At 40.9% G+C, this 12,467-nt stretch overlaps 1 protein-coding gene across 14 annotated transcripts in view; it reads left to right on the top strand.

Moving 5' to 3' along the window:
• Positions 1–12,467, top strand: part of AKAP13 (A-kinase anchoring protein 13) — a 330,778-nt gene that overhangs the window by 266,309 nt on the left and 52,002 nt on the right. For all 14 annotated transcript variants that reach the window (XM_073304193.1, XM_073304191.1, XM_073304188.1 and 11 more), the window contains 2 exons: positions 5,898–5,940; positions 8,156–8,288. In XM_073304193.1, the coding sequence (XP_073160294.1) occupies positions 5,898–5,940; positions 8,156–8,288 (176 nt within the window). The remainder of the gene's footprint in view (positions 1–5,897; positions 5,941–8,155; positions 8,289–12,467) is intronic.

Raw genomic sequence — 12,467 nt, 5'->3', positions numbered from 1 at the left:
CTGTAGGTAGCTAACTATGTTACCTCCCTATTTTCTTTAGTAACTTCTTGCAGCTAACTGCAGTATTCCAAATTGATGTGCTATCTTATGTCTGCTTGGTTGCTCTTTAAAGAAAAGGCTACTTTTGCATGACTTTAAATTGCACTGGAAAGCAATTCCTCTCCATAAATCTGTAAAACTATGCACGTTTCAAGTTGAGTATCAGTCTTCCCTCTTTCTCCTTTTTGCCTCTATTTTCACATATGGAAAATCCCTTTAGTGTTTAATAGAAAATAATAGTCACTCTACAGTACTTAATAGGGAATCATATCTGTGCTGTAGAATTCTGTAGTATGGCTAGAAACTTGCAGGATTTAATAGAGAATCATACTCATCCTACAGGTTCATTAAGCGTAACTTTATAGAGTCCTACTAAATTGATATTGTTTTATCCCTATTAAATTCCATAGTTCTTTTCCATAAGAGCTATTATACCTGATAGGACACAATGCCTCTATTTCAAGAAAACTACTCTCTTTAGCCAAAGATTAGATGGTCTCCTGCTATTAAGACACTTCTCTTAAAATACATTAATTTAAAAAGCAAGTGCAGTAGAATGCTCCTCCTCTGTGGAGATTTACGAGAGTACTGAAATATGCCGGGAGTCATTGGCCCTGGTTCCTAGGAAAAAAAACAGACCAGGAGAGAAACATTGTCATTTCACAAACTGCATTAAAATAAGAAAAAAGCAAAACATTTAAGTATTTGACAGAATTATACTTATGAGTTTTTGCTAGCTTCAGTCCTGTTACAGGGGTCCACATCACGAAATAATTTGGCTCCCTAGTTGGCAGACTCATTGAAGTTGGACTGAATAGTTCATAGAGGTTCATCCTCCCTATAAGTAGTTCCTGTAGAAGATGAGGTATGCACTTCGAAAAGAACAGGAGAAGGAAGGCTGCTGCTGTGAATGCTATATTTGTTTGAAAGATAAACTAGGGTGTTTAGCGCCTTTCACAAGCATAAAATTAACTGGATCTTTTAAGAGTGGCAATGGTGGCAACAACACTAAATAAATAAATAAATAAATAAAGCCAACAGTTCAGCAACACTGTATGGCTATAATAGCAGCCGGTGTGCCACTTTACAAGTATTTTGAGACATTAAAATGGATTCCCTGGCAATTATCCCAATAAGTTCAGTAGGTGCTATTTATTCTGGGATGCGTTAGGTGAATTTTACTGTATTTGGAAACATAATTGTTCAAATATATTATCCTGTTGAGCACTGCTACAAAAAGCTGCCAGTGAAAATAAGAGAAGCCTTGACCCCAAAGTTATGCATGGAATTAAACTTGCACCTTTTAAAATAAAAATGGAAACATGCTGAATTCTTTGCTGCCCATGCCTTTTCTGAAACCAGCTGCTCTGCAGACATTTATTTTGCTTTCTTTTTAGTTTGCTTTTGGCTGCTTTCCTCTCCTTTTTATTATTAAATGCATTTTCATGCATGCTCTAACGTCTGCTGTTAACCCACTTCTCAGCCCAGAGACGGACTCGACCATCTGGACGAATCTCCTTCTCCTTCAACATCTCTCCGCTCATCCCTAAGTCTAAAATTCTCTTTTCTATTGGCTCTTCTTCCAGTGATGAGGAGGAGGAGGAGTTGGATAGTAAGTAATCATTTTACATGAACTGCAGCCATTATGGGTGGAGGTAAAGGAAAGTTATTTCTGCTTTTTACACCTGGCTGTTTTAGCTTGTGAGCATTAAACTAATCTTTCCATTGCATGATGCCTAACAGCTTCACCTTCGCCATTGTGTCTAAATACTTCAGTAACAGCAGAATGAAAGGATTCTAATCCAAAGTCTTTAATATTCCAACACCTTGACTTCTCAGCTAATTAGTTTTTGATGTGTTCATAATATTCTTCCTTTCTGACGCATCAAGGAGGCTTTATAAAGGTTGATTGTATCCGGTCAGTAAGTGTGGTGTACCTACTGCCATGAGAATGAGAAATACCGTTGTTGATCTTTCAAAAAAACTGTTGTATTGTGGTTTTTCCAGCACGCTGGGAATATCAGTAGAGATGGGACCCCAAACCATGCGTGTGGATCTGAATGCTCATAAACTGCACTGGTGAGCGTTTGTCCGCTATGGGCATTTGCAGTCTGAGCATTGATTCAGAATAGAATTTCACACCTGCCCCTGTTATCTGGTGAGTTAAAAGCACACATCTGAGCCAAACATGTTCAAAATTCGGGAGTTCAAAATCTGGATCCAGATTTTCTGGTTGAGGCCACACCTGTAGTGTTTTTCCCTCCAGGACAAAGATGTCCATGCAATGATTTTGGTTTTTGGTTGGTTGATTGGGTTTTTTTATTATGGCTTACCCATAAAAGGTAAAAGGGACTGCTCCCCATCCAACCTAAAAAAAAAATAGTCATCCTGCCAGAAGCCAGAGTGACCATTTAAAATCAGAATAGCTCAGACTGTCTTGTGTTTTTTCCCTCAACTATCCACTAATGACTAGTGAGCTTTAAAAATTGAGTTTATTACTGCCCCAGAACATAAAAATGTTCCATAAGCTGGGGGCTCATCACTTGGAAATGAGAGAGGAGGAGAAAGACTGGTTGTATTAATCATCTGTAGGAAGACTGTGAGCCACCAATGTAATGCAGCCACAGAAAAAACAAATGCGTTCCTAGGATGTATCAAGTGAGCTATTTCCTGTAGAGATAGGGAAGTATTAATGCCATTGTATAAGGCACTGTTAAGACCTCATTTACAATACTATGTACAGTTCTGGACACCCTGTTGAAGAAATATGAGATCAGACTGGAACAGGTGCAGAGAAAAGGGCTACTAGGATGATAGGGGAATGGAGAGTCGATCTTACAAGACAGGACTAAAAAGAGGGTGGCTTGTTTAGCCTGTCAAAACAAAGGCTGAGAGGGGATACAGTTGCTCTATCTAAATACATTGGGGGTAAACATCGAAGTGGGATAGGAGCTATTGCAATGTTGGTACAAGAACAAATGTGTATAAATTGACCATGAATAAATGTAGCTGGAAATGAGAAGGTTTCAAACCATCATAGAAGTGAGGTTTGGATCAATAGTAGTACAGGGTGCAAACTATCACACTGCTTTGAAGATAGAACTTGACACGTTTATAATCTGATTATATGATGGATTTGCCCGCGATAACAGGAGACTGGACTCAGTAACCCAGGAGGACCTATGTCCTGTGCTCCTACTTCCCTTGGTGTTTGTTGTAATCCCTCTCATTCAAACAGTTCTGTGATGGCTTTATATAAAGGTTGCTTTAACCACACGTACTTTTAGGTACAATAACCCTAGGCTTGTATTTTTTCTACCTCTCCAGGGCTCATATCTGACAGAGGAGATGGATGCATTTACTTTCAGATCAAGTGTGCATTCTAATTACCTTCCTCCAATATCTCCACACCCCAGCTTTCCTTTGGAATTAGCTGCAGTTAGTCTGACACAATCATATATTTAGATTGTTTTTTTTGTTTTTTGGACAAGTTGTAGATTTCAGGTGGGTAAATTATTACCTGACGAGCTGGTGTCTACGTTTTACACCAAGTTTAGTTGGTTGTGAGCAGGCTTTTGGAATTCTTTGATCCCCTTAAATTTAATTACTACCTGTCTTAGGGCGCTGCAAGCTGCTTTCTGTCATTCAGGCATTCTCATTGGAATATGCCAATCCTGCAGCTTCTTCCTGTATCATGAAACTTATGAATTATTTTAAGTCCATCTACAATATGAAATTATTGTTGATGGTGAAGGTTCAGATGTTCAGATGAGCACCCAAAAGTTTGGCTGCTTATCCAGACTCATTGGAGTTCCACAGTGGGGCTGGAAATCTCACAAGAACAGATGTTTTCAGGTGCTATCCAGTCAGGGCACAGATGAGATTTTCTTGTTGTTGCCCAGCACGTCCGCTTTTGGTTCCAGGCAGAGCCAGGAAGTACCGGGCTAGAGGGAATACAGAAAATATGGAGGGAGGAAAATCTCTCTGTCCATCCCTCTGTCTTTATGGCGAATATAACAGGTATCTGAATGCTGTCACACAGTCCTTTTTGAAAAAGTTTAGTTTTAGGTTTAGTAAAAACCAGTTTAGTTCAAAATTTTGGTTGGTTCTTATTTTTTCTGGGTCGGTTTGCACACCACTATCAGTGATTCTCTCTCTGTTCAAGATAAAGTACCGGTTCACAATATGGGATGAACAGCCACTGAACAGTTGAAATGCCATGCAGCTCAGGGATTCTCAGAGATACTGAAAACTGGATCATGAACAACAAATTATTGCAGCTCTTGCTTAAATGTTGCTTCATCCTACTTCTTCTGGTGACGGGATAAGATGGTAAAATACTTCATAGGTTTTATATGGAGTGTTTAAATTCAGTCAAGGAAGATGATTGTTAAATATAGAGAGAGTGAGCGAGCAAAGAGGCTTAACCTGTGTTGAAGAGCAGATTGAAGTTGATGTGAAGAGCAGAGTCCACTAGGAAGTTCGCCATGGACAACCGTTTGAGCCTTTAAATTACTTGTTCAGTGCTTAGATACTCAGGGAATAGGCACTATTCAAAAACCTGAGATAGATAGTAAATAGTATGGAGTTTGACTGAATGAATATCATTGCACTATACTATATGATGGATTTGAGACAGATCACTTGCTAGTCTAAAGGCTCAACAGGAGACATACAAAAAGGCTCCTCTAAACCAGGACTAGGTGACCAGGTTAGGCCACTGTTTAATTCAGGAATATCCAAGAATGAAAGGTAAAAAAAATAGCCTTCTCTCATGCTATTCTAGGAACTGTAGTCAGTAATCAAGACTGTATTTATTTCTTTTAGAAATGGGGATGGGACGATCCTGAATAAATGTGTTTTTTTTAATAAACTGGGTACTAATCTGCCCTTTGCTTCAGATGCCAAGTGCTAAGTTCGTTTGCATTAGCTTGTGGCTCTAACTTCTGTTAACAGTGTTTGAAGCCAAAGTACCATTGTTCTTGTGGCAATTACAAAATCCTAATAAGAAGACCAGCTATGTTGCTTGCTGTCATTGTAGCATGTTTGAAAATACTTTAAAGGGGTCCTTTAGAGTCCTGCCATGCCTAGTTCCCGGAGAAAGGATCCATCTTTCTCCATCTGAATTGATTTATTTGGATTTTTTAGCACTCCCAGATACTAAGCAGCTACTCAGTAACATCTAGCATTAGCTAGATAATCTGCTCCAAGCAGACTGTGTAGGCAGGTTTCTTGGTGAACAAGGGGAATTTGTGTCACTGGAGGACTTCAGTAGCATGTTGTACATCATTTTTTCCTAGGGCACAGTTTTGGGTGATTGAGCCCTGCCTCTGCAGACATTTCAACGGAAAAATTAATAAGGCTTCTCTTGTTTCCTTTATCCTTTTATTACATGCCTAAGGGTTGTGAAGGGAAAATGAAGTATAATTTTATCAACTAGAATTCTGTTTTATACATGAAACAAGGACGTATCTTACAATAGATTCATTCTGATGCAGTATAAATAAAAGCGCTGAGGCAAAGTCTCTCATTTTCACCTATTGTAATTAAATTAGCAGTTTGGAATTATGTATCCTTAATGCACCAGTGAGGATCACAGATTCACCTCCTTTGCCTTACAGCTGGTGAATGATAAAACTGCTAAGCAGCCCACCTCTTTTTCCACCTCTGTCACTAACTTGGAATCCCACGGGCTGTGGTGAACATTCTTTCCCCGGGCACACGAAGAAACATATCTGAACCCTTAACTTCTAAACAGTCCCCTCTTTTTCATAAACTACCTGAATCCAGGAACTATATTTTTAGCACTACTGTGGGCAAGACTTCGCAGTCTAACGTTTTCGTTTAATCTTTTCCAGGCGCACGATCGTTCAACAGCACCAGTAGTTCATTGTCTCAGAGGTACAGTACTGTGATTGTCTGATCTTTTCTCTGTTGAAATACCCAAAATATAGATCTGATTATTTTTTTAGAGGTATTGAGCACTCCTATCCCCTCTTGACTTCAGGGGGATCTGCAAGTGCTCAGACCCTCTGAGAACCAGGCCACTATTTCTGTAAGTTGAAGAACAGTTTAGAACCATAAAATATTTCTTAACATTGCCACACTGGAAATGAAGACGGGTCCATCCATGCAGCTGTCTTTTCCCGAACAGTTCTGGATTATTCTGGATGTTTAATGTTTATTCACAAATAAGAAAAGTTTGGAATATTATTATTTTTGTTATCAATCAACATAAATTTACACAAGGCCCAAATATTATTCCCACTTTTTCCCTTTCCCTTTGTCTATTTTTTTATGATTGCAGAGATTCTCATGGTTTTTAGATATACTTTGTTCATCCTTGCATGGCTGTAAGCAGAGATCCTCTGTTCTGAGTGGATGCTTGCTTTAATAGTTCCTTTCTGCATGTGGGCAAGATAGCATTTTTGGCATTGAGGGAGCTGGGTCTTTGATCGCTTCTTCATACTTTGTGCTACTTCTTCTGACAGTTCTGGCTTGTCTGACATGCCCAGAAGGTTCTTGAGCACCTTTTATTGCTGTTTTCCTCTCCCTTTGGTTTCTTCAGCTGACTATTTCACTTTTGTATTCTGGCATGTCTTGGAAAGATTGTGTATTTTATGTGGAATATGACTCCTTTATGTACATCCCTGCAGTGGTTCCTTTCCTTTTGGGATGGAGGAGTGTTGGGGGGAGGAGGTATTTTAGTTTTCCCCTTTGGAACTTAATTCTTACAGTGCATGCTGGGAATTTGGTCAGGAAATGGTGCATGTTTTTATAGGACCCGGTGCCTGCTACCTCCGTAACGTAATAAAAATGCTCCTGTTTATTTGTACTGTGGTAGCACCTAGGAGCCACGGTGATGGACCAAGGCTCCCTTGTGCTAGGCCAGGGATCGGCAACCTTTGGCACGCAGCCCGCCAGGGTAATCCCCTGGCAGGCTGGGCCGGGTTGTTTACCTGCCGCGTCCACAGGTTCGGCCAATCGCAGCTCCCACTGGCCCCAGTTCGTAGCTTCAGGCTAATGAGGGCTGCGGGAAGCAGCGGCCAGCACATCCCTTGGCCCACTCCTCTTCCTGCAGCACTCATTGGCCTGGAACAGCAAACCGCGGCCAGTGGGAGCCGCAATCAGCCAAACCTGCAGATGCGGCAGGTAAACAAACCGACCCGGCCCACCAGGGGGCTTACCCTGGCGGGCAGTGTGCCAAAGGTTGCCGATCCCTGTGTTAGGCACTGTACAGACAGAACAAAAAGGTGGTCCCTGCCCCACAGAGCTTACAATGTAACAGCCTTTTAAAATGTTCTTTAGTGCACAGTAGTGTGTTATCTTCTGAAATCTCTGACATATCTTTCTATTTGCTGAGCGCCAGGACAATTGTTTTATCCACTGTCCCCACCACAATGTGGCTTCCCTTTTGGCTTTGCATCCCATTTCACCAGCTCCTTCTGAAATTCTTGATAGCTCGAAGTTTGACATGAAATGAATCTATAGATTAACATACAAACACAAATTGAGTCCTATTTTCTCTGTTTTAAGGGACCAGGAAAAGTTAGTAGTCTAGCAAAGATAATTTTTAACAAAAGCTCTAATTAAATTATACTGGAAAAATTGGGGGTACTTTATAGACAGGGTGCTTCCCAGTGGAGACTGTCCTTTGTACAGATTTCATTACATATCTTTCTTTATAACCATCTGCTCTGTGTGTGTTATGGAAGACAGCAGTAGTTTATGCCAATAAATTAAGACTGGGTATGTGTAGCAGTACAGAATGGGCAATTGCTGACTACTGTGTTAATGAAAAGCTGTTTCTCCCTTAAAGCAGTAGAGGGCATAATGTCATAGTTTGAGACTGAAGTACTGAAATTTTACCAAAGAAACAGTCTCTTGCAATATGTGACTAAGTGGCTGATTAGTGTTTTCTCTTTAGCTTGTCATATTTCATATAAATATGTAAACTGACCAATGACTCTGTTGGTTAGCTGCAATAGCTGGATGAAAAATGTATTTGCTCTTCTAAAATAACCAAGGTTTCCTCTAGAGTCTTTTTCCCTGCTCAGCATAATCTGGAAAAAAAATAACATAAATAAAATCTACAGTCTCTGTCTTTTGGCTTTAGTGTGTCTGAAGAGAGCGGCAACTTCCTGCCTCCCAGCCCCTCCAGGAAAGATTTAGAAGGGAAAAGTGGAACAAAAGTCAGTCGCACCTTCAGCTACCTCAGGAATAAAATGTCCAGCAGCAAGAAGAGCAAAGTAAGTGGCATCTGGTGCCCATGTGTTGTTATTAATCATGTTTATTATGTTAGTGCCATGTACTTGATGTTCACCTCCCTGTGAATAAGACTTCTTAGTGTGTTGTTGAGAGCTCCTAAATGAATCCTGTTAGGCCTCAAAGAAATATGTTCAGTCTAACATAGTGCCTGGTGGTGAGCACCAGGAATTACCGCTGATTTCAACAGGACTTGTAAATTTTTGGGATGTGGCCCATAGAATGAGTACCAAAGAGACATAAATGGAATGAAAACAAATTTAAATTTGATGTTTGGAAAACGCGGCTTATTCTGATAAAACAAGCTGCTTTTGGTAAAAGGCAATAGATGCTCTTTCAAGGTATTTTAAATACTTCTAAAATCTCTGTCATGTCTGTAACCACCTCTGGGAAACTTGATGCTGAAGTTGATTTCCTTACAGAGTTTGATGTACTCTTGTGCTAGAAATATAACAAAAATAGAATCACAGACATTTAGCAGAATCACAGACATTAGAGGTGGAAAAGACCTAATCTATCCTGTTTACTATATGCCCCAGCCAATGCAGGGCTGTTCTCTATAGTGCATTTCCTAGTACTTTGCTCTCCAAAGGTTTCAGGGATTCAAGCTATGCAATGCCCACCATTTTCTTGGGGAGGTTATTCCACGATTGGATATATCCCATTGAAGGGTGGAGTTTTACCTGATATTCAGCCTAAATTTTCCTTTATGTAATGACATCCCATTGATCCTGAGAGACATTGGTTTGTTAACATGGGGGCTGAGCTGCTGACATGAATTTTTAGATTTATTTAGAATAGAGTTTTTTTGTTTTTGTTTTTTGTAGAACAAAGCAGACTATGTAAACAGTTATATGGCGAGGGAGGAGAACTGGGTCAAAATGTAAGTGTATTGATAGAGAATGGTTTCAGAGTAACAGCCGTGTTAGTCTGTATTCGCAAAAAGAAAAAAAGTACTTGTGGCACCTTAGAGACTAACCAATTTATTTGAGCATAAGCTTTCGTGACTCTTATGCTCAAATAAATTGGTTAGTCTCTAAGGTGCCACAAGTACTCCTTTTCTTGATAGAGAATGTGTCCTTTTAAGGAACCTGGTATTGAAAAAGCAAAAACAAATATCTAGAGTTCTACAGTTAGGCTTGCTGCTGGTCCCTATACGTAAAGGGGAAAAGCTATTTTGTCTGCAAGGATTTACCCAGCTCTGCACATCTTATTGTGACATAAGCTGTCACTGCCCAAGATAATAGTGCACTGCAGACCTTTCTAAAAAACTGCAGTTTGTGCGTGCAAAGGAAAACTAGCAGAATTTGCAATACTAAACAGGAGTGATATAGTAATTTCCACCTCCCAGTTAAAAAGTGTCTGTGCTTTTAGCACCTGATCAGTGATTATTTAAAACATTAGCACCTCTCCAAATTTCCAAAGCCCACAGATAAATGTACCATTCCATGCAGCTCTGAGAACTCTGGAGAATCCTCATTGGCTGGAGAGGTCAGTTTTCCTCCTAGTGAAACACTGCTGTATAGGGGGGAAATCATTGTAAAAGCAAGTCGAGGCAATAATACAAACTAGCAAGAGGAAAAGGGTAGTGTATAAAGAATATAGTGCACATGCCTTTGTGCTCAGCGTGGGTACCAGTCCCACTCAGATTTTGCCTTCCTACTTCTCTTCCTCATACACTGTATTCAGCCACTGTAATAGTTCAACTGGCTGAATGTTCCCCAAAGCCTTTTTGTTTTTAAAGAGATACTGCCTCATAAGTAATGATGGATTTTTCCCTTACTACTGAGTGAGGGGAGTTTTTACAGTTATATTTTTGCATTTGCTGAGGGATTTGGATGGAGGTTTAGTTGAAGATATGAAACATTCATGGGCTCCATTAAATTTGAATCTCTGGAGCCAGTGATGCCTCTGCTATGTAAGTGTGTTGCTATATTTTCAGTTCAGGCAAAACAGAATTGCTTGTCTGTCCCACATGTTCTTTATGGTCTCCTCTGGTCTCGTGGAGGACATGGCTCTTTAATAATAATAATAATACTAGAGACCTTGTCACAGCTTGCATGTTATGAACAAACAGTGACAAAGAATGTGTTGTGGTTGGCAACAAAAACTATTTGAGACGGTGCTGGTAGCACCACATATACTTGAGTTTGCCCAGCACTTCCCGTTATAAGAGCCGGTTGCCAGTTGCTCATAACTTTGCTCGACTAGAACAGATTGCAGGGAAATGCTATGTTGGGTGCCTCCCCTGAGTGTTTGGGTTTTTTTTAGTTTCAGCTGAAATACTCCAGTCTTTTACAAGAACAAGGTTAGGGGGAAATACTTTGTTTTGCTGGTGTTGAAAACGTTCTTACAGTTGGTTCATTGAGAAGCTCCAGCATCTTCATGCATTGGAGCAAGAATTTGTAGTCTGGCAGAAGGTTTACCTTTGTGTCAGGAATATACCTCTTGCTTTTCTCGTGGGAAAAATGCCCACATTTGCCAAGTTATAAGCTTTTGAAGAATATCAGTTTGCACATGCTCAGTAGAGACATGATAATGTTTGACAGCTAATTTCAGCAAAATTTCAATCTCCACTGAGAATGCTGCAGCACAAAGGCTGCATAGGGGGAGCCAGACTTTTCCTGTAGTTGGTCCTAGATTAAGGAGAAACACTGGAAATAAGAGTAGGGAGTCTGTCTTGCTTGCGTTTTCACTGTTGGGCCCAGGCAGCTTGGAGGACGAAGCACCATGATTCAAATGCTGAGGGAACAAGGGTCCATACCTAGAGGTCAAAGGGAGTAGATTGGGACAAGGCGCCTTGGGGCAAAGGTATGTGGGAGGGCAGCTGGCTGACATCAGACTAGGAGCTAGGGAGAGGCTGGGACTAACTACTTTGAGCAGGGGATTGGACTAGATGACCTCCTGAGGTCCCTTCCAACCCTGATACTCTATGGTCAAGGAGACTGGCAGTCAGTAGGGTAGGAGAGACAGATCAGATAAAGAGTGGAACTGGGACTGGCTGAGCAAAGGGACTTGGAACCCGAGGGGGAGATCAAATGGGGAGCCCGATGATTGGGAAGACTGGCACTGGCTGGGCAAGGAGCCAGGAGACAAAGACTGGGATTGGGAGCCATGGTGGAGGAAGGAATGGAACTCAGACATGGACCCCAGAGTGGGATACTAGGACTCTCTGTGCAAGGGTGAGCTCAGGAGGCTGAGATCAGATGAGGAGCATGAGTATGGGAGCGCGGAGGAGAAAACGTGGGATTGGGAAAGGGATGGGGCAAAAAGTGCCAAGCTTGTGGGGGTGGAAGGAACAAAGGCAGAAAGGTCTATGACCACTAGAGCACACTCCCTGTCAGAACCGGAAGTGGAACCCCATGATTCATGAGTGCCCCCATTCCTCTGCTGTCAGCAAATGGCTGTGAAACCCACAGGCAAAGTATGTGTTTCAGCCCCCCTCTACTGTCTGGTTCTCATAGAGCAGTGGTTCTTAACCTTTACTGCACCCTGCACCCCTTTGGTTCTCAAAATATGTTCTCGCACCCCTTATCAAAAATCGTTGAAATGGGTCCGTTCTTTAAACCTAGATATATCATAACTATAGAATGAAAGAGAGAGAATTATATACATATAAACGTAGGTTTGATGAAACAAAGTAGTTGTACTTAAGTGCCTGTGGTTAATTTGTGTTTTCGATGATTTACCTTCTAAAAAAATCTGGCACGTCTCGCACCCCCAGAAAGGGCATCTTGCACCCCAGGTTAAGAACCACTGTCATAGAGGATGACCGCATTCTACTTTTATCAGTTACTCCATTCGTTCAAGTGGGAGAGGTCTGTGCTATAGGTCTAAGTGTCAGTATGGTTCCATATGGTGGGATTTCTGGTTTTCCAGTTTTTTAAAGACATAGCAAATTGCACAGGAAAAATGACATTGAAAGAACATTAAGGTTGCAAAGTCAAACACTCAAAAATTAGGCATAATACCACATCATCTTGCAAGGGGCTGTGAAAATTAATTCGTTAACGTTTGTGAAGCACTCAGATACTGTAATGATGAGTGCCATTTCAGAATTTAAAAGGAAATTAATAATTCTTCATTCAGAGCAGGGTTTGAATAAAGTGCTGTAAATAGGGTGTGGGACCGCACACTGAACAATGGGGATAAAGCAAAATATT

The sequence above is a fragment of the Lepidochelys kempii genome, chromosome 10, assembly GCF_965140265.1.
Source record: "Lepidochelys kempii isolate rLepKem1 chromosome 10, rLepKem1.hap2, whole genome shotgun sequence".
NCBI classification, from domain to species: domain Eukaryota; kingdom Metazoa; phylum Chordata; order Testudines; family Cheloniidae; genus Lepidochelys; species Lepidochelys kempii.
The sequence above is the reverse complement of the archived record's forward strand: the minus strand, read 5'-3'. Positions and strand labels throughout refer to the sequence as shown.